The sequence below is a fragment of the Xenopus tropicalis genome, chromosome 1, assembly GCF_000004195.4.
Source record: "Xenopus tropicalis strain Nigerian chromosome 1, UCB_Xtro_10.0, whole genome shotgun sequence".
In the NCBI taxonomy this organism is placed as follows: Eukaryota; Metazoa; Chordata; class Amphibia; order Anura; family Pipidae; genus Xenopus; species Xenopus tropicalis.
The window spans coordinates 58,421,116-58,448,842 of NC_030677.2; the positions used below are offsets into that span (position 1 = coordinate 58,421,116).

Below are 27,727 nucleotides of genomic sequence, written 5' to 3' on the forward strand. Positions count from 1 at the left end.
GAAAAGTATTCCTTCTGCGATAGTAGCTACAGCAGGGCAACATGGTGACAGGAATTCTGTACAGCCAAACATGCAGTTGTTGTTTTAGTACAACTTCCCTCCCTATTCGGGAGCTGAATGCCTTGGGGGATTTTGGAAGTGTAGTCCAGCAACAGCTGATGGCCCATAGATTGGACTATCCTACTGACAAGACTTGACGTTGATGGGTCTCACAGCAGAATCATTTTAGCATCCCTTAACTGTAAAAAGATGACCTGTTTCGCAAACATATTAGTCAGGGCCTCTGTGGGCCTCCAACACTACTGGAAATCATAAGGTATGCTATCCCTAATGTTACATATATATATATTGTTTTGCCCTAGGTTTCCACCAATGCCACCAGCATCCCTCACTCTGGGAGTGTTAGGAAGCAGTTTGTTGTATTCATCTATGTTCTGTGGTTCACTGTGGTATGGTAGTTACAGCAACAATATATTGTAATGGGCTCTGTTAACTCATGCAGTCCTATGCACTAGAATGCAAAAGAAGCCAACATACAGGAAGAATGCAATGTGTAAGAGCCCTTAGAACCAAACAACTAGCAATATGTAATCTTAAATTTAAATAGTATACAAGGTTGAAAAAAGGATACCACCAAGTTAAACCTTTTGTCCAAATAAATCCTGCCTAACTTTGAATTCAGGCGATCAGAACCTATCTCCAAAGGGGATATGAAAAAGAGGTCCTGGATCAAAAAGTGTTTAGTTCCTCCAAAAAGTGTTGCATTAAGCATTTCACTAAACAGAGTATTGTGATATGTTATTATATTCCATTCCAATAAAATAGTGTAACACTTTTGTGAAATTTGGGGGAAATGGTAGTATATTTATATGTTCTCTGCTGTTGGATTATGGTGCTTTTTGAAAGGAATACAAACTTGGTGACATGTCCAAATGGTGACCCTCACCTGTTGTGGAACTTGGATTCCCAGCAATCTATAAACTGGGTGGGTGCTGTAATTAGAGGTCATAGGCTGGACAAGCTTAATTACAGGTCCAGCAAAGCAGAGAAATAATTCTGGGAGCAGTTGACTGATTATCCTAACAAAAAGAGTGATGAAATGGCAATAAGTAAAGCAGCAAAGTTTTTATTGTGTGCAAGCTCTGAGCTATGTGAGTGGCAGAACCTGAAAAGAGCCTTGACTGCAGTCCCTGCACATCTCTCTACCTCCTCCCTGCAGGAGCTGAAGGGGAGCAGGGTGTGCAAAGTGCAAGGGGAGGAGGGAGAGCCTAGGGCAGCTCTGCACTGTGACCCAGCCTTGGCTGTGAGCTTGTCTGCTCTATGTCTGAGACTGGGAGGCTGCCCCTCCATATGTGTATGTGTGTGCGTGTGTGCTCTACCGCCGCCACTGCTGCCCTTTGATCCTTGCATTAGTGTTAGGGGCTCGGAGACACACAGGGAGCAGCCATAGACACGGCAGCGAGCGGCACCGCTCATCCTCCCGATGTAGCCCTTTCCATGCACAACACACGTATAGATCACATCCATTCCCCATTGAAGAATATTTATTGCGACTGGGGGAGGGAGGTGAAAGGGAGGACAAGCCAGGTGCACCGACCAAGCTCCCTGACTCCAGCCAGAGCTGCTCTGCACAGACCCCGGGGCTATCTCCCCCTTTTCCTTGGCCACTGACTCCATCAGCGGAGAGGAGAATGTGATCGACTTGGGAGAGAAGAGAAAGAAGCCCCGATCTTCTTCTAGATCTCAGTCCAAAAGGGGAGAAAATGCCCAGGAGGAAACAGGAGCAGCCCAAACGCCTGCCTTCACGTAAGTGCCAGCCCGGGGGTCGGCTGGGTGGGCTCGTTTCCCTTGGGTGCCGGGGCTCGGCGTGTTTGCTGCATGAGTTTAGGGTTACAGAGGTGAAACTGACAAAGGCACGGCGCAGCCTGGGTTAGTGCTCCTTTTTAGGTCTCGGCCAGGCAGCCATGTTGGTGATGATCAGCCCCAGTGCTTCTAGTTTTTTTTTTTTTATAATCATTTATTCAAAATCGAGTGTAGGGATTGCTGTACAGAGATCCCCTCCACCCACCTTCGTGCCTGCTCGCCCCCACCTTGCCCCCGATCCTACACCCCCCCCCCCCGCTCATTCTTGGGTCAGTGCTGGGCTCCTGCAGCTGCTGCGCCCGGAATCAATAGGGCTCTGTCCCCGGGTAAAGGTTGCGGCTGCTGAGCCTGTGTCGGCCCCGGGAGGAGAGGCAGCAGCAGATGTAGAAAAAAAAGAAAAAAGGGGGAGGGAGGATGAGGAGGAGAGTGGGCTGAGCGGAGGAGAGAAGAGGGAAACGAAAAAAGGGGGTGTCTGTGTATAGGAATCTCCTCCAAAAACTGCTTCCTGGGGAGAAGCAACAAGGCGAGAGGGGGTGCAGGCTGCGGCCAGGGTCACATGAGTCAGTGTCAGTGCCATACTTTCCATGCCTGCCAGTCTCCATGCAGCACTAACATTTACATGCCTCTTCCCTCACTGACAGAACTCTCTCTGCTCCACCGTTAACTTTCCCTTACTTTTCTCCTTCCACTTCCTTAGGTGGCCATGCTTCACCTATAATTATAAAACATGCATGCTGCAGGGTAGCATTTAACATTGGCAAAAATTCTCATATGTGCTCCGCAGTAGAGGTAAATCGTGGCCATTGTGTGCCTACGGAATCATGGAGTGGGCACATTTAATGTCACTGTACTTTGTGAAGCTTAAAGGGTCACTGAAAGGGCATGCATCTGCTGGGCAAGCTGTAGGTCAGGGTGTGCGCCGGCCGGTTGGGCTAGCTGTGGGTCAGGGCACTTGCCAAATGGGTGGCTCTAGGTTAGCAATATCCTGCCAGTGGGGCTTCAGCATTTTTAGAGCAACAACTATTAGCAATGACAGAGGCTATTGGGGTCGGTTGTGAGCAGCAGACCAATAGCTGGGTGGCCACAAGCCCTATTGTAATTATTTCCTCTCAAACAAGAACAGCATTGGTCTGTGACACTTTCCATTAAAGGGGACATCCAACATGCAGTATTCCAGCTGTTATTAAATGAAAGCTTCCTACTGGGGATGCTGGGGATGTTATTGAACACCAGTTGAACATCTCCAGTGTTAACCATGGCATACAGCCAGCATGTCGCCCTGGCACCTAGAGGGGTGCCTGTAGGATAGGAAAGAGCAGCAGTGATGCCGGTGTAGTCTTACAAGCTAGATGGACGTATTGCTTCTTAGTGCAGAGTCTGGGGCAGCCCATGTTGTTAGCAATAATGGCTGTTTGGGGACATTCCATATGCATTATATGTATATAAGCCCCTTTCACAGTCTTATTTACAGTAACATGCCATGCTTTACATGGGCACCTACTTATACTACAATACAGGAGGTAATACAGGTGGCACTAGGTTGTCACATTGGTCTTCAGATGCCCAACCTTTTGTCCCTCTGTTGTTGAAACACTATTCCATCATCCAATTACAGCAAAATAACAGTGTGATAGTTTTGTAGTTCAGCAGCCGCAGGGTCACGTATTGCATATTGCATTCAACTAGTACTTATGGGGATGTAAGGGGTGTCCAGGAGCAGTGGCACTTGCCATTCAGTGTTGTGTTTTCTTTGTCTTATGGTTTGATATACCATCTGTCTGTATGGGCCACATATCATATCAATTGGAATCATATATGACCATATGAAGGGATGTAACAGGTTAAATTGTGCTGTATTGCAGTATATGTGAATGTGGTAAAATCCCCCCCCCCCAGTTCATCTGAGGTTGCCCGTGCGTGTGCTTTCCCTGCCTGTGAATGTAAGCCACGCTCGGTCACCTGAAGTTCACAAGGTTGGGGGAAGGGAGGGAGGGGTCAGACTGATTCTTCCCATTTGCAGCCATTTGCTCTCTGCAGACGGATTACGATCAATATCCATAACATAAATATATGTATGCATGTAGTTGGCACAGAAGAAAGACAAGGGGTGAGGGATGGTAATGGTTGCAGGTGCTGCCATTGCTGTGCCTCAGGCTCCCAGGCTGAATGAAGGAGACAGTAGATTTGTGTAGGTTGATATGTATATTTTAGTTCACATCTCAGCTATCATGTTCTTGCCTGTGTGTGAGGGTCAGTACATTGCACTGGCTTTGTATTTGCCCCTTGGAGCTTTTAGCTTTCTGACCACTAGAGGATCATACATGAAGCTTTCCTCAAGTGGCTTCATTAAAGTGCAGTGATTTCCTTTTATACAGCAGCCGAGGGATGCTGTACAGAATCCTGGATGAGTTTTTTCATTTGTTCTCCCTTTCTGCCTTTTGCATAGCTGCTGCCAGCTTGTGTGCACTGTATGTACCATGTCAATCCAAACTGCCGCTCTTGTGCTGTTTTGGGACTATAACTCCCAGCACCTCCCACAACTGCCCTGGTAAATAGGCATTGAGGTTATCTGGGGAAACTTTAGGCCCATGCTGAGCTTTGAATCCCTGTGACTTAACAATGAGGAATCTAAGAAGAGGATTTAAAACATGAAAATGCAAGTGACATTATTTACTATTTTAGTCAGATTATGAGCCTGTTTCTTATTTTCTATTAAAACGAATGCACTGAGAGCCCCTAACTTGCCCCAGTGCTGCACCAGGCACTGACAAGGTTAATTACAGTGGAAATGCTTGACTATTTTTGTTTTTGCTTTGAAGACAGAAATATGTCAGGATGGAGCGGATCTGGAGAAGGCGACCTCTGCTGAACAGTAGATGTATTTTTAAGTGGCAGAGGCATGTGACCTTGACCCTGACCTCAGCTACTCCCCTCCAGCTCTGAGTCATTCTCCATTTTAGCTCAGTCACTGCGGCCCTGTACTGTGCTTCCTGAGTATTGCTGCTTGTCCTACGAGACACGTGAAGAAGTACAACTTCTTATTCAGTGCCACGCATGGCTCTCCTGTCCCCACTGGCAGCTGAGCCTTTCGTTTCCTTTTGTACAACTATCTGTTCAGATTTTGTTTAACAGTTGCTGTTTGACACAATTGTTATGTCAGGCTTTGGAATTTCCCAAGAATCTGGTTAAGTTCAGAAGGGGCTTACTGAGTTATTTATCGAGTGTTGCTACAGCAATCTAAGTGTCAGCCTGTAAAAATGTCATTTAGTCTATTGGCATTGCGCTGAGTTTACACTAGCACCCCTTGATACATAACCCTTAGAGCAGGGGTGGGCAAAGTTTTTGGCTCGGGGACTCACAGGCGACCAGGCCGGGACAACGTCCTCCCACCAGCTCCCCCCCCCCCCAGCATCCTCCATCTCCCCGACCTGCGGCTCCCTCCATCGTTCGGCTGCGTCTGTTTCCCGGCTCCCCGCTGCATCCTTTTTTATGGTTGCCCCCCTGCGTATACAGCACGCACGAAGCGCAACCAATCAGGGCCCAGAAATTATTTAAAGGGACCCGGAGTCGGCGGGCCGGATTAAAAAGGCCAACGGGCCTTGGTTTGCCCACCCCTGCCTTAGAGGATCAGAACAGTAGATCTGCTTTACTTTCTGGCTGTGTTGCATGGCCATTAATATACTGACCATTACTGGATAGTTCACACTGTCAAGTGTTACCGTATGTGCCAAACTGAGTTTCCCTTAAGAACCAACCAGAAAGACAGACTATCCCCCATATGTAATAAAAGTTTGCCCAGGAGCATTAACTCATAGCAACCAATAAGATATTTATTTTTAAACAGGGCACCAGTAAATGCTACCTGCAGATTGGGTGCTATGGGTTATTGCTCCTGGGCAAACTTAGTGCCATTTATTACATAACTCCATATAGGTCCTCACCAACGGATGACACTGGCAAACTTTCAGTCCAGTGGTACTGTCTCTGATCAGTCAGACAGAACCAGAGCTGCCTTAAGGAGGTGTAAATAGGAACACCCATCCAGAGCTCTTCTCTTTTTGGACCCCAGTAGGAACACTATAATATGTAGTGGGAAACTCCACAAGTGCTGTGGTTTATAGTATAGTAAGGTCAGATTTCTCAATAACGCTTTTTATGTCTTCAACATTTGGCCTCTAGCTATTGTTGGACTACAACCCCCAGCATTCAATAGCAGCTGAAGATTTTTAGGGGATGATAATTGTAGTTTAACAACAGCTGAAGAGCTGTCAGTTTGTGGCTTAAAACCAGGGCCTCATACGGGGTACTTTGTTGCAGACTCCACCAAAGACAGCCCTGATCAAAGCTGCCTCCCTTGATTGTCAGGTAAGCACATTCGGCTTGCCTGATTTTTGACCTTGTTGCTCTGTTTATAGCCAGTTAAGGGCCGTGACAGATGGGGAAATTAGTCGCCCGCGACAAATCTCCCTTGTTGCGGGCAACTAATCTCCCCAAAATGCCATTCCACCAGCTAGAATGTAAATCGCCGGTGGGATGGCATACGTGGCACGCCGATTTGCCGAAATCGGCGAAGTTGTCTTGAGGGGAAACTTTGGCTATTTCAGCGCCGCATATGCCAACCCACCAGCGATTTAAATTCTAGCCGGTGGGATGGTATTTCAGCGAGATTAGTCGCCTGCAACAAGGGAGATTTGCCACGCAGGGACTAATCTCCCCTTCTGCCACGGCCCTTAGTGTGGGCCATTGTGGAGCCATGTGGCTAAGAAAAAATGCTGGCAAAACTGCCTGGGGATAACACTGTGAAGTGATCGCACATCTGCTGCCCCTACCTAGCAGAGATTACTTTGTAGGGAACAGTCATGTTACCCTGCTTTTCCACTGACTGCATTTAATTGCTTCTCAGCAGAGTCCCGTTAAGGATGGGGCCCTAGTGGTTGTCACTGGATGAGAAAGTCTCAAAGGATTTAGGGGGTTCAAAAAACTTTTTTGTTACAATTTTTAAACCTATTTATACTGTAATTTGGAAAGTTGCTTAGAATTACAATTTTATGAATTTGAAAGTTTTTAGGTGAAGGACAAATTTGAAGGGATACTGTCATGATTTTTTTTATGTACCTTTTATTTCTAAATTACACTGTTTACATAGCAAATAATTCACTCTACCATTTAAAATGTTATTCTTGAACCAATAAATGTATCAGTGCATTGTGCCTGTGTCTGAGCTTTCAGAAAGAGCCAGCGCTACACATTAGAATTGCTTTCAGATAACCATTGTTTCTCTTACTCCTATGTAACTGGAAGAGTTGCAAGCCAGACTAAAAGTCCCCATACACGGGCCGATTATAGCTGCCGATATCGGTCCCCTGGACTGATTCGGCAGCTAATCTGCCCGTGTATGGGCAGAACCGAGCGCCCTGGCCGACCGATATCTGGCCTGAAATTGGCCAGATCTCGATCGACCAGGTTAGAAAATCCAGTCGGATCTGGGACCGCATCGCCTCGTTGATGCGGTCCCCGAAGCGACTGCCCCATGGCCGCAAATGGCCCCAGGGCCAAACGATCGGATTATTTTTTTTTTAAGCTACTTGCTACCCGATATCGCCCACCCGTAGGTGGGGATATCGGGTGAAGATCCGCTCGCTTGGCGACATCGCCAAGCGAGCAGATCTTATAGTGTATGGGGACCTTTACTTACTATTGAGTGCTGTTCTGATATCTACTGGGAGCTGCTATCTTGCTCCCTTCCCATTGTTCTGCTGATCGGCTGCTAGGAGGGGGGGGTGATATCACTCCAACTTGTAGCTTGTTTCGTACGATATTCGTTGCGTGTATGGCATGTCGGCGAGTCGAGCGATATCGCAGGAAGCTGCTGATATCGGACGACTCGCCGATCGGCCAGGTTAGAAAATTTTGATCGGGCACCATAGAAGGTGCCTGACCAAAATCTGCCGTCAGGGCTGAATCGGCAGAAGGAGGTAGAAATCCTATTGTTTCTACCTCCTTATCTGCTGTTTCAGCCCTGACGGCGATGGTCGCACGAAACATTGTCAGATCGCCACATGTATGGCCAGCTTTAGAAGTAAAGTGTGACTGAAGTTTATTAGAGCACAGTTCACATGGCTGTGGCACTCTGGGAAATGAAGTATATGGCTAGCCCCATGTGTGATTTTAAAAAAAAACATGATTTTCCATCACCATATTCCTTTAAAAAGCCTGTCTGCCTATGTCTTCCCTTGGTATGTGGGGGAGGTCTGGAATTGATATTGACTTTCCTCCTGTTTTCCTTGCTTTATTCTGGAACTTGGAAACCTCCGTATGTTTTAAGCCATGTGACTATCTAGGCCAAGCTGGGTCATAGTGGCATTCATTCTGACCCATAGTACTTTTTCCAGTCAAGAAACATAATCTAGTCATTCACCCGAGAACACCTTGTTGGGTGGCTGAATCTGGCTAAGATGCACTTTTTTGGCAACTTGGCTGAAGAGCAGATTTGATACTATGATGGTGGGAGACTATTTGTCAAAAATAATTTTGACATATTTTCCAAAAAATATGTGGTACAGGTATGGGACCCATTATCCAGAATGCTCGGGACCAAGGGTATTCCGGATAAGGGGTCTTTCCGTAATTTGGATCTCAGTACCTTAAGTCTACTAAAAAATCAATAAAACATTAATTAAACCCAATAGGATTGTTTTGCATCCAATAAGGATTAATTATATCTTAGTTGGGATCAATTAAAAGGTTCTGTTTTATTTCTACATAGAAAAAGGAAATCAGTTTTAAAATTCTGAATTATTTGATTAAAATGGAGTCTATGGGAGATGGGCTTTCCGTAATTCGGAGCTTTCTGGATAACGGGTTTCCGGATAAGGGGTCCGATACCTGTACTGCAGTTTGGGAGAATTTGTATAGGCCACGGTTTGCTATGATGAGCATTGGAGGTACTACCATTTAATTTAGGCAGTGGTCATTCCTGAGGTCATTCATCCTGGCATTTCCATTCTAAGGATAAGGCTAAGGGCACACAAGACTCTCTGGAACTGTACTCCTTTTTTATCTATTAATGCTTGCAACACATTATTTTTATATCACAAAAAATTTCCCATAAGACAATATTAGAATATTAAAGGTGTCATTCACTGTCCAAATACTTTTTTTTTTAACTTTATTTTCAAACAGAAATATTGTTTTTTTCAATTGGTATTTATTTTTGACCATTTGTTTTTATAGTCATAGGAGCAACTTGTCAAAATATGATATCTCGGTTGATACATTTCTTAAATAGCACCGATCACCTGGATCACTGGAGGTGTAAGCAACATTAGTATTTTTTTAAAAGAGCCCCCTATCCTGCACTTTTGCCTCCAAACCAGGGGCGGTCATGTTGGGGCACACACATAGTTTATTAGATCTACATCTGACATGTGAGCTGTGGCCCTTGCTCATTATACTCATGTGTGCCACAACACGGACTCCTGAACTGGGAGCTCCCTTATAGTGCAGGGTTCAGTATTTACTATTGTAAAGGTGCAAGGTGAACTATCTGTTTTCAAAATTAATTAGAGCATCCTTAAAGTGTAACTTACTGCCATACCATGTGTGGTGCCGCCATAGTTTTTATGATCCCTGGCACTTTTAAGAGTTGAATGTACCCAAAGTGTTCCCCTAAGCCCTTTTGTAAGTGCAAATCGATCCTTTTGATTAAGGATTGGTGCAGGGCCAACAGCTCATGTGTTACCTATGCAGAAGGTTTTTATGGTACCTGGCCTGCTCATAGGCTCCATTGGCTTTCATCATTTGACATGATCTTATTGTATTCTGGCACCCAAACAGGTGAAATAGATAATTTGCCCTGCTTCATCAAGCAGTGGATAATTGGGCAACAACACACTAATTTGCTGTCAGGTCTTTGGACAGACAGTGAAACAAGGACTCATTCATTTTTACTGTAGAGATGTGGCTGCTTTAAATCAACCCCACAGTCTGTAGTGTAGACCATATTTTATCAGGTTTGTATAGTAGCTCTACTTGATGGGTCCGCCTTTAATGAATACTGCCTATTCTTTTTGTCTAATACATATGTTTATAGTGTGTGTTTACACTCAAGAAAACAAAAGGCCTGTCTGGTGTTTGTGTGTCCTTGCATGCCCTCTCAGTGAAGCTTCCTTTGCCAGAGCTGCTATTTCTTCTACACTCCTCATTCAAACTGCTCAGACCTTTGATTCACTCCGTCACAAGACTGAAACTGACAGTTGCACACTACCCACTGCCTTCAATATCTGCCCCTCCATATCAAATATCAGTGGTAGACTCTGTAAAAAGTTGTAAGTTCCCTTTAAGCCACTCTCTAAATGTTGAAGCATTGGGGTCAATTTACTGGATCTATAGTCATGCCGTAATGGACAATGAGGTCTTCTGCCTACCCCTGTAGTGTCCACATCTAACCTTAGTAAGAGCTGAATCATCAGATAAAAACAATTGTATTCTACCCCTATCTTATGATTCAGCATTAACTTACTACCGATGTTGGGGCGCCTTCAAAATTTTCCACCTTGGCCGATCAACCAGACAATATCGGTCCCCAACCCACCATGCATGCACCGAATATCGGACCAAACCTTGTTTCATACAATAATATCGGTGTGTGTATGGGCACCTTAACACTGTTATAAGAATTTTTCTCAGTCTTCTTACATAATTTTTTTTCTGAGTGGCTAAATGAGTTTCTTCCACAGTTCTCTTAAGAAGTGCATTTGCAGGATTTGTTAAATAATTTTTAAATAACCGGCCTTATTTGGATCCAAAGTGTTTTGATTTTTTTCTTAGTTAATGTTACTACATTTATAGTACAATGCAACATAAATTATTTGGAAAAAAACATCTGAAAGCAATGTGTAATATTTAGTTCATTAGTGTGAAAAATTACAATTTTAAAATAGCTGTACTTGTTATTGTTGCATAATGACATTTCATTTTACTTTAACTGGAACTTTAATTCCCTATAACCTACACTCCAGTGTAGCCATGTTAACTAAGAGTTATTAGTTTCCATTTTCTTTAGGTCAGTCATCCTATCATTGTTCATGAACAATGTACGCTACTGTAGAGTTTTCTATTGTCTGTTGCAGATGGAACATATTTAGTTGCTGCAGATATATGCTGTACATATTTGCCTTCCATTTAGTGGTACTAGCATTTTCATCCAAGACCCCTAGTTGGATTTTCCCATTGACATACAGTATCTAGTTCTTTATATAGGGTATCACTAGTAGGTTGGGTCACGGATTATATAATTAAGCTGGTGTTTTTGAAAACTGCATAGTTTGCTTAAGTTATGTGTAGACATAATCAATGTACTTTTACATGTCAACAGAATTTAGGGACACAGGGCTTGGTACAGGGCAAATAGTAGCTACTGATACTGGACATCTGAAGATTGAACAGAATGACTGAGGCTGAATAAATTTCTGTTTAAGATCGTGTTAATCTTGGTAAATGTAATGTGTGCCTTGACTAGCTTAAAATATTAGCATTATTGTATGTCAGTGCTGTTCAGCTCTTACATTTAGTAACACAGTTAATTGACACAGTACATTGTTTCAGGTGGAATATATTAAATATAGGGCAATACACAAGTTTTGGTAACCCATAGGCAGGCAGGAGGTCATAAACATTCACTGAAGGGCTATAGCTGCCCAACAGCCCTCCAGTAGGCCTTTGCCACCATTGGCATACATGAGCAATGGAGAGACCGAGCAAACATCCACATTTTCTTTTTATCCTTCATCCCATAGTGATGACTAAAGGTCCCCATACACGGGCCGATTGTAGCTGCCGATATCGGTCCCTTGGACTGTTTCGGCAGCTTATCAGCCTGTGTAGGGGCAGAAACGACGGCTATACCCGACCGATATCTGGCCTGAAATTGGCCAGATATCGATCGGGCAGGTTAAAAGATTCAGTCGGATTGGGGAATGCATCGGCTCGTTGATGCGGTCCCCGAACAGACTTCCCCATTGCCACCATTATAATACGATTGAATTAGCCTACATGTTCCCTGAAATCGCCCACCCATAGGTGGGGATATCGGGTGAAGATCCGCTCACTTGGCGACCTGGCCAAGCGCACGAATCTTCACATGCATGGGCACCTTAAGAGCACAACATTTAAAATGCAATGGGACCTTTTGATTAAATAAACATAACAGTCTGTGAGAGATATTTAGAGGGGGTATTTGTTCAGAAGAAGGCCTAGATAGCACTTAAGGATCGCCATGCTGTTTAGTTTTTACTATGTAGAAGACAAACTATGTGCTAGATCAACTTGATCATGAGTCCAAAAACCAATAAGGTACAAAAAAGAAGTACCTGTGACCAATGTCTTAAGCAGTCAGATGCAGACTTGAATGGCTTTTTCAGAAGAATTGTAATTGAACAGATGGGTATTAGTGGAATAGGGAGATAATGATTAAGTTGAGGATGTTTTTTTAATTATGAGAATAATGTGTGGGTGTCAATAAACTTGAAAGGATTCCAGATATGAGTGTTGAGTTAAAGATGAAGAACTGTATACACTAGCAGAGAGGAAAATTAAGAGATATCAGGATGGAATTACATCAAGAGGGTCTGCAGTGAGGAGCAAGGAAAGAATAATATTTAGAAGTTAGAAAATAAAGAGGTGCTTGTGTAGGAAAATGAGTTTAAATGAAGACAGTGCCTATTTTGATTATTGTCTCCTTAATGAATATTGATGGAAGAAGTGGAAAGAAGCATTTGTTTCACAACCGTCACAGTTTCTCAGCAGCAACCTGTCTGTACTTGGGCTGATTAGGGGACATACATAGATGCCCTTTGATAACACTTACTTTTAGCCAGATGGCTGGAAATACCTGTATTTGGGTCTAATTGGAATTGTGACCACAGTCATGCCACGGAAACTTGTGTCACAGAGATGCAGATAGTTCAGTGGTGTTGGAAGAGAAAAGCTAAGGGTTGAGTAAGGAGTATAGACAAGTCTCTAAATTTGTAACCGCATTAAATTGTGTTCATGCCAGCGTGCTGAAACATTGGCCTATTCTAAATGCCTTAAACTGGCCATACACACCATTGTTAGTTTTGTATGATATTCAGTGTGTGTATGTAGACTGACTAGGCGACGAATATTTCAAAAGCCTTAGATATTGGTCATCTCGTCGATCGGGCGGCACATAAGGAAAGATCGTAATTGTTATATGTATGGTCTCCTTTAGACTTTTATAGGAGAAATACAGAATATGTGATATGTTGTATTTGAGACATTTGTGCAGTGATTGATTCTGAGATTCTTGAAATGCAGGATCCGAATTAGGGAGCTTCAACAAAAAAATCAGGGAGGCTGTAGAGGACAGTAGGGCTGGTGATGATTTTGCAGTGGCTAAGCATTATTTACAGATTTTGTTTAATGTGTCAGTGTTGTGGTTTGTTATAGTAAATTGTAGGGTTCTACAGCATACCAAGGGGTGCTGAGAGAGCCACAGTGAAACCAAGGAAAGAGCCCAATGTATTAAAGAGAGATTGGATTTTAAATGTTTTATATAAAACCTTGTCCTACGTTGCTGGTTGAAATTGTTTATTGACCAATTCCTTGTGCCTGTTTAATTGTCTTATGGATATTTTGGTCTTAACTGTTTTATAGTGGAAACTATCAAGGGTTATTATTGAAAAGAAATTTATGGTCACACCGTCCTAAAAGCGTTTGTAAATTTGAATTTTTTTAATGGTACTGTATTTTTCTAAAAATGTAGTGGGTAAGGTTTGGTGTATCACCTTTCTGTACTGAGAGAACAATGTTCCATTAGAAACAAGGATTATTTTTTCCCCCCAGAGCATGAATATATGGAGGGATGCCATACTATAAAATGGAATCTGATGCTGACAACAACATACATATATAATTTCTACTTTGCTGAAAACAAGATTTTTGGCAGTCACCCAAACTTTGTGGCCTGACACCGACATAAACTGGATGGTGGGCTTCTGCAAGATTCCCATGTACAAGCGGGGAGCAACCTAAAAAGTTCAATCTCTTGTTTTAAATAATAACTAGTCGCCTCAGCAAGGATTCTGGAGATGAAAACCTTCTTATAAGCTTTGTTCCAGGTAGGATTGTAGACAGGAGACACCATTTTTATATATTCATGTTTATTTTGAACCATATCAAGCAGTAGTGTCCCAAGCTAGAGTGCATACTGCATGGGGTGCCATATTGGATGATGCAGTGGAGGTGCAGAATCATACAAAAGGAACTTGCTGGATAGTTGTTTACTTTGGTCATACAGTTTAGTACTGCCCAAATGAAAAGAAATACAGCTGAGGCAGATAAAAGAAGTGCTGTGTATATGGTTGGTGAGTAGGCAGTAGGGACAAATTCTTCCCCAGATATGAATCGCATAAGCATTTGTTTTCACTTGGTACAAATGCTCACTTTTGATCTGCCCATTGAATACATTTTAACCCAAAAATAAGGTCAGATACCCTTGTATGTATAGAATGAAATCCAAATGGCTGTCACCTTTTTGGTTGAAATTTTCCAGATTGTCATTGAAATTTATCGAGAGAGATTGCTTGGATTGTTGGGCTTCAGTTAACTCAATGAAACTGGATTTTATGTTCTAATGTTTTAGGTAAATATCACATAGCAACCTATAATATGTATTAGCTGTTCCAGTCACCTTTCTTTGCAAACAAATGGCAGATGAATGTTCACAATATTGCTTTTTCTTATTTCCTCCTACAAACATGTGACAATGGCATCTAAATGAGCTCTAAGGCACATTTTGCATTCTTGGGAATTGTGATGAACCTAGGAATACCATTTATTGATTTTATTTTGAAATATGAAGGTTCAGGCTTACTGTGCAGTATAGCGAAATCCACTGTGCCAAAAAACTTCCTAAGGTGCTTGGCATCGCTCAATGGGATGCATAGCAGGGTACAGAAAAACCTATGCCCTTTTATTTTTCTGAGCAAACAATAAAACAGTACTGTACCAACAAGTTCTTCTACAGAGGGTACATATTCTCAGTAAACACAATTACACACATTTCTCCATTTTTTTCTGTTGATCTGAACTGGTTTGTTTTTGTTCCATCAACACATCTCCATATTACTAATGTGTTCATTTGCATACAGCACTGCTCCTGTTTGCTCTTTTGTAATGTTAAAGGGGTTGTTTAATTAGCACTACTATCTAATTAAACAAGAGGCCTTCAAATTTTAAGTGTGCTTTTTTTCAAAAGTTATCCAATAAAAATCCACTGTCAAAGCAGGTTGTGCTTTTAGGGGTTGTTTTTGAGAATGAAATGTCTATTGCAAGCCATTTCTGGTCAAGTTTGATTTGTTAGACCCTGAATGAAATCAGCCCATAAACCAGACCATTAGGTCATGCCTCTTGCAAGTATTAAACATAGTAGCAAACCTACTGGAGCTATTTAGGAGGCATAAGACAAAACAGCTTAGGTGACACTAAAGCAGGCCATAGGGCTCATTTATGTCTCCAAGCAGAGTAAGCAAAGTGCAGTTTAAGCGAATCACCATATTTTCGTTCCACAATTCAGCACATTTTGTTCCTAGTATCCCAGTTTGATTGTGGGCACAAAGGGGCGATGTACTTGCAATTACACTATGCGTCTGATACATCAAAAATGCTTGCAACTACAGTGCATTTAATTGGAAATTAAATGTGATTGTGCAAAAGTCCATCTGGCATAACTTAACATAACTAACCGGCATTCAACTATGCCTAATTTTTTTAGACGCAAGTGTGCCGTGCCTCTTGAGCTACCACCTGGTCAGTTGGTGGTAGCTCCAGGGTTCCCCTGCATCAATAAGTGCAGAAGGGTTTGATTTGAAACAGAAGACTGAGCAATGCCGTACACAACAATACGGAAGTGTAAGGACAAGTACCTTTAATGAAAGCAGGGGCAGGGCAGGCCCATCTGGCACCTGAGGCAACCCACCAGCCACCACGCCCCTGCCTTCTCCGCCCCCCTGTTCCTGTTCTGCCTACCCCTATTTCTGGCCCTGAATGAAAGTGATTTAGTGCGATGAAATTACAGGGACTGCAACTGCACTTGGGGACATAAATCATATGTGTAAGATCCACTTGTTTGGCAAAGTCATCAAATGAGCAGATGGTCATCAACATGGTGATCTGAACATATCTTCCACAGGCCAGGTATAGATGTCATAGTCAAATGACATTGGCCTTGCAGTTGCTGTTTTTGCAACCAATATCTGGCCAGGTGGGAGCATTTTAAAACTGTAAATCAAGCAAAATGAAAATAATTGTTCGTTAATTTCCATTAAAGAAACAAAGATAAACAGAGTTGTTTTATGGTCTGAAGACTAAACTTTAATACTGGTAACTTTCAGTTTGTCCTTTAACTGTAACAGATATATTTATTTGACAGTCAGAAATTGATTCAATTCTGAGATATATGCAGTACAGTGGGGAAAGCCATTTCCAAATGAAGACCTTACTTGACAGGCCAATGTCGTCACCTTTGGCAAGGCACAGTGGGACGTGATCAAGCCAAGTTTCATTCCTGATCTTAGTCGATATAAGGAGACGTTTACTTTATTGAGAATCTCACTGCCAGTTGTGCTTAGTCTGACTGTCTTTTCAACAGTTTGCTGAAGGATAACTTAAAGATTAAGATTCAGTGTTTCCAGTATGTCTGATTAGTAGGAATAAAACAAAAGGCAGAGGGCAGTTTATATACCTCCCAATAATTCCTACAAACAAAATTAAATTGGGGGGCTAAGCTAGTAAAAAAAAGATTTCATATTATTATTGACTCTGGTTTGTCCTGGATCTGTGAGAGGGCATCTGTTACAGATCCAGAACATCTGTTAAAGGAAAAATAAAGTCAAAGTCACTTGGGGGTGCCAAAATGTTAGGCACCCCCAAGTGACTTTGACCGCCTACCTTTTACCCCGGGCTGGTGCCCCTGTGAGGAAGGAACAGCACCAGCCCGGGGTAGCTGCCGGCGCTTCCTTTTCCTGATTCGCTGCGCGCGCATGCGCAGTAGAGTGAAAAGCCGAACTTAAATGTTAAAGTCGGCTTTTCACTCTACTGCGCATGCGCCCACCGCTGGCACTCAGGAAAAGGAAGCCAGGAAGACGGAAGCGCTGCGCTCCAGGTGCCCCGGGCTGGTGCTGTTTTCTCCTAACAGGGGCACCAGCCCGGGGTACGAGGTAAGCGGTTAAAGTCACTTGGGGGTGCCTAACATTTTGGCACCCCCAAGTGACTTTGACTTTCGTTTCCCTTTAATGGTACATTTCCCTTCTTGGTGTAAGGTGCTTAGTGGGGTCCCTTATGGTTCTGTACTGGGTCTACTTTTATTTAACTTGTTCATTAATGACTTAGGGAAAGGTATGGTAAGTAATGCATCAGTGTTTGCAGATGACACAAATCTCTGTGGCATCCTTGCAGCAGGATCTTGCTTAGCTGGCAATCTGGGCGGCTAAGTGGCAGATGAGACTTGTTGAATGTTGATAAATGTGAGGTCCATGCACCTGGGACATAAAAATATGGAAGCCACTTATGCCCTAATGGGACTGCACTAGGCAAATCAATAAAGGAGAAGGACCTTGAAGTCCTTGTAGATAATAATCTTGGCTGTAGCAAGCAATGCCAGGCAGCAGCTGCAAGGGAAAACAAAATAGAAAGGCTTCAGGAGAGGTTTTTGCCTTCCTCTGGATCAGCTAGCAGTTAGGCAGGTTATAAATAGGCATGAAAGGTTGAATTTGATGGACATGTCTTTTTTTCAACCTAACTTACTATGTTACTATGTGAAACTTGCATTGTGTGAGAATTTTCTCTCTTGGAAAAGTGTAGGTCTGTCATTTAAACCCCCAAAGTTTACATCGATATTGTGTAGCAAATCTCCTTCAATTACAAATAACTATTAAGATAGTATTGACTATAAACTATTGGGTCAGATGTCCATGTGCTGCTCACTGCCTGTTAAGGATGTGGGGCTCTAGCAGTGTCTGAACTGCAATTCTCATTCTGTGACTTGTTAAGGAGTGTAGCTAACAGCAAGTTTGACAGTTGTTCCTTGATTGTGCATGGAAGCCAACTTGGATTGGAAGTCTTGGAACGAGGAAAAGTCTGTTCCGATAGGGCAGACCTTTTGGTGGCTTCTTAAATTCAGTGCATTTGTAGAACAGGATATTAGTTTGTGTGTGGTCTGCAGTAGTGGCAGTCAGTTTGTTGAAATCAGCAGCCATAAAAACCTGACACTGACTGTACATAAAACTCATAATTACCAACCACCTTGCTTACAAGTATCATATTTCTGTAAAATACTAATACACCCAACACAGTTCTAAATTATCTTTCTAAAGCAAGAGGGACACATTTGCAATTATGCATTTTCATATACAGGTATAGGACCCATTATCCAGAATGCTTGGGACCAAGGGTATTCCGGATAAGGGGTATTTCCGTAATTTGGATCTCCCTACCTTAAGTCTACTAAAAAATCAATAAAACATTAATTAAACCCAACAGGATTGTTTTGCACCCAATAAGGGTTATCTTTATCTTAGTTGGGATCAATTACAAGGTTTACTACAGAGAAAAAGGAAATCCGTTTCAAAATTCTGAATTATTTGATTAAAATGGAGTCTATGGGAGACGGGCTTTCCGCAATTTGGAGCTTTCTGGATAGTGGGTTTCCAGATAAGGGATCCCATACGTATATATATATATATATATATATATATATATATATATATATATATATAATTATTTTTTTTTTGTGCTGCCAAGAAATTTCCACCAATAGTATTCATTTTTGCTATTTTTAATGGCTGCTATGCAAGTCATTTCTTTCTCTTGCATTAAAATAATATATTAGTGTAGTGTACTGCGTGCCTGGCCCCCAGCTGTGGTTCCACTATGACAAGTCAAAATCACCACACTTATCTGTTGATCTGACCTTGGTTTTCCCTTATTCACTTTAAAAAGATACATTTTTGGCACCCTCAGCTACAAAAATTCCTTAAACCTGCCTGTCACTGAAAAGATTATCTGATGCAGTTCTGCACATTTAGCTATGTCACTACATCCCACTTGCATTTTACTTGATCACATGATGACAAGTGACATTCATACTGGCAACACAATGCTGCAACCATTGTGGGATCAGACACGTATTTGCTAAACAATTGTCTAATAGAAGGAACCTTTGTTTCCTCGTGTGGGATATGGGAGCTTTCTTTGTAAACAATGCTGCAAATATGAAGGATGGTTTCCGTTTTTTTTCAGCAGGAGAAAACAAAAAAATCAGAGAGGTCTAAACAGTAGTGATTATTATTAATATATTTTATTTATTATAAGTCCTTTGTAGTTTCACAAGTAGACCTGTAGCTATATAAATAAATCCTAATTCTTTAAAAGGATCAGGGGCACAGCCTTCAGTAGCTTACAGTCAGATGAAGTGTAATTAAATGGAAATGATACTGTTTTTAAGTACTGTTAATCTTCCATTTAGATTGAATGCAGGACAGTATATCTTATTGTGTTCACAGAACATTCTTTCCTTCCATATTTGTATTTTTGAAGGGGTGCTGCTCTGTTGATTTACCTAACTATGGCAGTCTCCTTTGTATGGGGCCAAAGGTAGTTTATGGAGAGTCTTCTCATTTGTGTGTGTATAAATTCGGACAAGGGAAGTGCTTTGCTTATAATCAACTATTTTTACTTAGCCCCTTGTTATTTCTTTAACGCTAATTTTGGTGATATGAGGTTTTAAAGCCATGCAACATGGTAAAATCTTAATTTTTTCTTTCTGGTTTTTTTTTACATGTTGAACATAAACATTTGGAAATTTAACTTTATTACATACCCATATGTGAAGCACTGTTTCATATAAGTAAGGCCTTTTCATGAAAAATATATTTTTGTTTTTTAAAAATGTATTTTTGTAATAGTATGTGCCATTGAATAACCCCGTATTGAACACTGTGTCCACCAGTTTGATTCATATGAATCACTCTGCTCACACACAAACCAAAGGCGTGCATACATGCTAGGTTACATCTTCAATGAGTGGACTGTGTCTTTCACTCCCACATTTCTTCCTGGAACCTGCATTATTTCCTGTTAGGTGATTAGTGAGTTTCTCACAGAGTAGATCACTTATTAGGTTAGAAATTATTTGTTATATTTTCTCTCAGAAAGCATAGTTCTCTTTAAAATGAATGCATTGGCATATTTCAGCTTACACAGAAGTGCCCTAAACAGACAGTGCTGTCTCTAATTTATTTAAATGGAATCAGGTAACGCTAGTACTGGTGTTTTTGTGGCAGAAAAAGCTTTAGTGACCGTTTGCAGGGCAGAACACCAGAAAATTATTGGTGGCCTGTAGCTTTAAAGCCACGTGATTCTGGGGTGACTTCATTGTGAGTTAGCCAGTCCAACAATACATTAAAATAAGGATGGGCAGATTTTTGGCAAGCTACCAGCTTATTCAAAGCCTTTAGTAACTAAAGCATTGTCAAGGGCCTCTTACAAACCTAAGTGCTTGGTGGCATTTCAGATATGAAATATGCAAGCCCAGCCTCTCCCAAATCATCTGCAGACTGTTCATTTTTTTGTGGCTATATGTTGATCTAAGGAACTAAGTGACCTGAACTCATAAGCATCACAGTCCCTTGGCAGGAACGCTTGAAATAAACAGCCTTGCAATATTTCTATTAAAATGAAAACTGGTAATCAGCAGAACCTTTGGCTTTAACTCTTTTATTGCAAGTGGGACCTTTCCAAGCATTGGGTATTTATTGTTTAGATTAACAAACTGGGTGTACTTAAGTTGTGTGTGTGAATTACTTGTATTACAAAGTAAGAGTGTGTATTGTTGCACTGGCAGAACTGACAGCTTGCTTTAATTCTGTAATGATACATTCACTTTTATAAAATTCATATGGGGAGGGTAAAAGGGTGTAAAAAGGTGCAAGTAGTCCGTAGCCCTTCAGCTGTTATTGCTCTGCACCCCTAATTTATACAGTGCTGTATATTGATGCTTTTAGTATTAGTTCATCAACATTTTAGGGCTTCAATCCAGACATCTCTGATACAGTATAAAGTATGTGCATCTATCTCTTATCTCTGGGTGCAGGATTCTAAAACAAAGGCTCTAAAAGTTGCCAGAATAATGGGTTTAGTTGGGGCACATCAAGGTCATATCTAAAAAATGTCATGAATTTTTATTTGTAAATGTTATCAGAGGTTCACTGCTATAGTTAGTGTTAATTGAAGATGACAAAAGTTAAATTGTCTTCTCACCTGATTTTTAATGTTTTATTGGTTTAATTTTTTATTTTTTTTTTAGTTTAGATTTCCATGATTAGCTTGGCAATTAAATTCACTAAAGCTTATGGGACCTGGGCATATTCTGGCTATATTCTCTGTCTCTGCAGATCTGGAACAGTAATCACAAAAAAATGATTGTGTGTGAATATGGAAAAGCTTTATTCATAAGTCATAACCACACTGATTTGAATTGCCCAACCATTGTTTTGTGTGGGGGCCCTATACCATTGTTATCTTTGCTCATTTGAAGCAACATCACCAGTGATGTTGCCCATAGCAACCAATCAGCAATTAGATTTGAACAGTCACCTACATACCTACAAACCAAAAATCTGAGTGGATGCTATGGGCAACATCACTGGTCTCCAGTGTTAATAAATACACCCCCAAGTGTCTCTGACACAACATAAATGCACAGCTTTGCCACCCATTCAGTGCTTGCCTTGGTGATTTTGGTTCTGATGTCATGTTTTAGTACTAATCTTTATAAAAGCTAATAGTCAATTTGTTTGGTTGATTCCCCTGTTGTTCCTATACTTTAAATTTGGTCCTTCTGGGAGGGCCCAGCTAGGGTTGCCGCCCTACTCCTTTAATACCAGCCACATATTGAATACACATTTTGCGTGGCCAATTAACAATGTACATAGATGCATGCTGCATGACTGCACATAAATTGGTTCAGTCTGCAGAATGCATCTAAATTAATTGCTAATTAGCCATGCAGGATGTTTATTCAATATGTGGCCAGTATTAAAGGAGAAGAAAAATCATTTTGGCATTTTACTGCCAGTAGATTTGCCACATTAGTGCCAACTAGAACACTATATTTATTCTGCAGAAAGCTTTATCATACCTCTAGTAAAGAGCCCTAGAAGCTTTCTTTGATTTAGATTGCAGCTACCATTTTAGCTTGGTCTTCCTAGCTTCCTGCTTGCAGCTCTAGAGGCTGGTAGCTCAGATTACACATTCCTAAGGGTGGGGGGAGTGAGTTTTATGGGAGGGTGGAGCAGGACAAGGGAGAGAGCTGCGCAGACGCTGGCCCTGGAATGAAGGATTTTCTGAGAGAGGAAGTCAGATACCGAAGAACATGTTTACGAAAAAAGGAGACAAGAAGTCCTGTGTTTCTTTTGATAGAGGACTCTCTATATCTTCTGTGAGTACTTATGGCTGTATTTACCTGTATAGACCTTTCTGATAAAGCTTACTTAGTTTTTACCTTTCCTTCTCCTTTAAAAGGGGTGAGGTAGCAACCCTGGGCCCATTAAGGTAGCCATACACTGGCAGAACCTGTACAGTATCTGACTTATTGGCCAGCTAGCTGAAAGGATGTATACTATATAAGGGGTCATACCATCTTTTGTATTGATCTGTTTATTCAGACTTATTGTTACCAGATTTGCACTGATTAAAATCTAAAAGCAATCAGTGCAGCCCTGCAATATGCATTTATTAAACATCTCCCTACATTTTCACCTTTCGACTAACAGCCTGAATAATGGGAAGTGAAGAGCAGTATCATCATACGTGCACAGTTGATTTGTGATTTGCATTTAAAAAAACTCTGGAAGCTCAACTTTATGTAGGGTGAGATTTCACATCTGTTTGCTTTCATAGATGTTCTTAGAACTATTGCTCAATGGCTGAATGCTATAGTGTTTTTATACATCTGTAACCTTTTTTTTTTTGCACTAAAGGGGGGGCTGACAAAATGTTGAATCTCCAAAGAAAAAGCCTAGAAACCACTGTGCTGCATAGTGCAAGCATATTATAGACTTGCTAACTTGGAATGGTTTCCCATCCCCAGATGAAATCAGGAGATTAAAGTGGTCAAAGGAGATTACTCTGAAAAGCACTCTATCCTTTTGTATTGTTATAAATTACGCACTTTGTTCCTTTTTTAGCCACTGTAGCCTAATGAGAAGCTGGGGAAAGACGGTTGGTTCGTTATAGAGTGTTTTTTGAAATTGAATATTCTACAAGTGTAAAACAGTCCTCTTTATGATTAGGCTTTATTAGTGTTACATTTTTTAATGGCACTGCAAATGTTGAAATCAATATCATCCTAAATTGGAAAAAAGTGCTATATAAATGATTAAAATCCTGTTATCCCTACACATTTTATTGAGAACTGAGAACATCATTAAGTTAGCTGTGCTTCCTATTGGTTCCATAATGTTGCTAATTATCAGAAAGTATTTATTTGGATTTCAGGTTAAACTGTGTAGAAATGCGGTAGAAGGCAACAGTTCTGTCTGCTGTTTGAAAGAACCCATATCCTAGAGGTCTTTGGGGTTAAATAAATATGTGAATCTTTCTAGCTGCTATTAACTATTACTTTTTCAACTTATTTGTATAATAGTGGTGGGGTATTCCATTTGCTTTTGTTGCATGAACTTCTTAATATAATATAGTTATAGAAAGCCCCTGTGGTTAAATAAAACAGCAGAACTGTACATTTGGTACAGCTATGTTCAACGCATACACAAAGCACCCTGCAAGACTGGAAGATGGTGGCCTGTGCAAGAAGAATATGGAAACTACATTAGGGAAACGCAAGGTGCTGTAACTTCAGTGGCATAGGGATACTGGCTGTAGAAAAGGCAGAGGGGCCTGATGACCATTCAAGTAAAAGTGCACCTTTTAATGATATGGTCATATTTTGGACCTATTCAAAGAAACATCTAAGAACAACTTGCCTATTTCCTCATGTGGCACAAGCCTAAGGTGATTTTTTTTTAAATAAAGGCTATCCAGTGGTTTAGTTGCTTTTCATAGCTCCCATTTTTTGTGTGTTCTGTTTGTATTTGCAATTGTTATTGTTTTTGTGAAATTTCTGATGCAAGCTTTGTGTCTAAAGATTTTTTGGCTGCTGTCTTGGCAAAAAGCTAACCACCCCCCAGATATTACATTCAAAAAATAGATTTTTTAAATCCCGGAATATATACACTATGGGGTATACGTGTTTTTATATTATGTGTAGTGTGCTTATTTTTTAAGTGCAGGATTTCAGTGTTTGTCCTGAAACGCATTAGCATCACTAAATGAAACATGTCTGATAGTGCTACTTCACAATCATGTATTACGTGTGGAAGGCCAGCAATTACATTAACATCAGTAGTCAAAACATCAAATGACATTTTTGGCTTTTTAACTGACATTAGGTAAATCTTCTGCATGTTATTAAGGTGCTCAATCCTTATGTAAAGTCTCTGATTCTAGACACAGTCATAAACCTCTCCTCCAAACACAGGAACAAGTTAATTCCAGGTGTGCATTCACACATAAATAATTTAATACATTTGAAACTGAAGTCTCCTTTAGGTAATATCTGTTTTTTGCCTACCTCTCTTCTATAAAAAGAACCTGTAAAATAGATAATAATTGTGATATTGCTCTTGTTAGGCTGATTTGAACTTACACTCTTGTGGTGCCATGGTCACAATACCTATGGTCACCTAGTTTATAGGCTCTATCCTCCATGAACACTGTTTCCCAGGCAACATCTTGGACAGCCTGGCCTTAAATTGATCATTATGAGGCTTCTTTTAGGATAAATAAGAATAAAATGACTCCTTCATTAGCATGCTATAATTGCAGCTTGAAGCTACTTGCCCCATCTTGAATAGGAAAAAACATTTTGAATTCTATAAGAAAACATTAATTTAAAGGCAATCCATTGTCCAGATGAAAAGTGCATCCTACTTTTATAGTTTCTTTATACTGTATATCAGCATGTTTGGGAACAGACCTTAGGCCTAGGCCTTAGTCTAAGAACAATACCAGCTCTGACTTTTGATGGGCACACTTTTGTCAAATTGCTTGCAAATACTGGTAGCTTCTACCCATTATTGCTGTGGTTCTCATGCTAAAGGGCCAGCCTTGATAGTGAGGCTCAGAGCAGTTGCTTTAGTGACTAGGCTCTGCCTTAAAGGAACAGTTCAGTATAAAAATGAAACTTGGTAAAATAGATAGACTGTGCAAAATAAAAAATGTCTAAAATAAAAGCCAGAACACTACTTCTTTACAGCTCTCTAAGCTGTTAGCAGTCAGTAACCAATCAGTGACTTGAGGGGGGCCATATGGGACATAACTGTTCAGTTAGTTTGCTTTTGAATCTGACCTGCATGCTTAAAAAATAATTGAATTATGTCCCATGTGTCAAAGCAGGAAGTAGTGTTCTGACTATTATGTTAGACATCTGCTCACTCCAGCCTTTATAGATTACATTTTTGCCTAACTAACTACAGTATATTAGAAACATTTTTTATTTTGCACATTCTGTTTTACCCAGTTTACTTTTTACACTGAACTGATCCTTTAAGGCCAGTTAGGGTAAATTTTGTGTCAAAATGATTTTCTCTGTACACCTTTAATTGCACTTTTGGGTTGCTGCCCTGAATACCCCTGCAACTATATACCATGCTTTTACAACAACATTTTAATATCTGTAAAAGAGCTAAGGGGACCAGGTTTGACCCGATCTTGTTTCTCAAGGATGCGTAACCCAAAAAAAACCCCTAAACCATTGCAATATTGTGTACGGAACCAGTCTGTGCCACACTGGACACAAGTAACTTGAGAAAGGCTATGAACAGTTCTCCATACTGGAGATTCCTATATACTATAATAGGAAGCAAATCACTGTTTATATGTTAATATAGTCACTAAGGGCCATTGGAATCTATATTTAAGTTAACCTTGGGGAAGACGCTGGAGATCACCATGTGTACTTGAAAGCAATCCCTACTTTTCAAATGTTTCCCCAATGAAAGCCTTTATTAAACAATATTGAATGCAGAAAAGCAGCGTCAGTGTCAATAAACCATTTAACAAGCAGTTGGATGTTCTATTTTTTATGCTAAGTGCAGCCTGCTAGTGGGTAGTATACATACCATACAATACATAAAATTGCCCCGCTTCAGCACAAAAGTTCACCTTCAGTTTAAAAAGTTAAACATTAAAATACAGAATACATTAATATTAAATAATGCTAACAATTTTTTGGCCTTGTGCATATCTCCGAATTATATGTGCGTGAAGTCAAAATGACTGCATATCAAATTGGATCCAAAGGCTCTCGGGCCCACAGAAAACCCATCCATTGACTTCTGTTTATGTTGGATGTGATTTCTGATGCAATCTCAGTTGCTTGCGCTTCCTCTGCTTTATCACACCGAAGTTGAGGTTACAATACAATGAAATGGATGAGATTTCTGAGTGCCCTCAGATCCAAGCCTCATGCCTACTGCTGTTATTATGGCTAATCCCTTTATCTATCTAGTTCGCTTTGCAGCAGTGTATTTTCCTTGCGTTTTTTCCTACAGTCGAGCTGAAGAGTCAGAAAATGCAACCACAGCTTTCCTGCTCACTGTCCTACTTCCAAAGCATAGCGCTACAGTATGTCTAGTGTAGGTATTTTCCTGTCCTAAGAGCAATTCAACAAGAATATGCAATTCATGTTCCTCTTAATACATTGTTAAATAACTAATAACTGTAAATTAAAATTATGAGTTAAAGGAACAGTGTACACCTAATAACGCCTTTATGAGCACATAAGATTGGACTTATGTTGACATTTCACTGCCTATTAATAAAACAAATACATGTTTGCTTTTTTTCCCATTATAAAACACTAATTTGAAAGTTTGGCTGTGTTCACTGAATTTCCTTCCCCTTTCCTTTTATAAAAAGATCTGTCCATTATCTAAGCAGCAGCATTTGAGCAGCTCATTATCATGGGCTTCTCAATGGACTGGTAATTTGTTTTATCAGCTCCTTTAGTTCTTCCTGTCATTTCTGGTCCAAAAGAGCTTTAAAGTGAAACTGGCTTCATGTTCTTGTTTAGTGCCAAAAAACCAAAAACCATAGATATTTCATAATTAAAACAATAGTCAAAACATATGTGCAGCGTAAACCCTATTCATTCAGCTAACATTGCAAGAGGTGTATACTGTCTCTTTAGAGGGTTGATCCACTAAGTTATAATAACGCTTATCGCATGCTTTTTTTGCGTTAAAATTGACGCGAAGAAAAACGCGTGATTCGCTTAAGTATTATCGCATATCGCGTGTGTTAAATAGTGTGCAACCGCATGCGTTAATTTTACCGCATTGCATTCATTCTTGCGCAGAAATAATATTAACGCATGATTTACAAACACTTAGATGCACTAAATATCGCATTAGTCTATGCGAAAATTAACACCTACTTGGAGCAGCCGGTAATTAATAGAAAAGTACAGTTCATGAGCTTTTGGCAACACAATATGGACTTTGCAGTGTGATTTATTCAAGTATGTGTTGGCCCTACAGTGATGTAGCCTCCAGTTTGCAGGGAAATGGTCATTTTAAAAAAAAAGTAGTTTTACGAACGTAATGGCTAATATGGTGTGCCCGTGATAAGTAGCACACGTGCGTTAATTAGCGTGCGCGTCAAGTAGCGTGCTGCATTAATTAGTGTGCGTTGCGTCAAATAGCGCACTAAATGTCTTTGCGAATTA

The 27,727-nt window shown here is 40.8% G+C and overlaps 1 protein-coding gene across 4 annotated transcripts in view; it reads left to right on the forward strand.

The window, feature by feature from the left end:
* Nucleotides 1-1,091: 1,091 nt before the first annotated feature.
* znf827 (zinc finger protein 827) overlaps nucleotides 1,092-27,727 on the forward strand; it is a 108,637-nt gene continuing 82,001 nt past the window's right edge. For 2 of the 4 annotated variants that reach the window (XM_012955598.3, XM_031895507.1), the window contains exon 1: nucleotides 1,092-1,806. In XM_012955598.3, coding sequence (XP_012811052.1) covers nucleotides 1,764-1,806 — 43 coding nt within the window. In that variant the 5' untranslated portion in view covers nucleotides 1,092-1,763. The remainder of the gene's footprint in view (nucleotides 1,807-27,727) is intronic. The other 2 variants (XM_002938935.5, XM_012955597.3) reach the window with 1 other exon arrangement.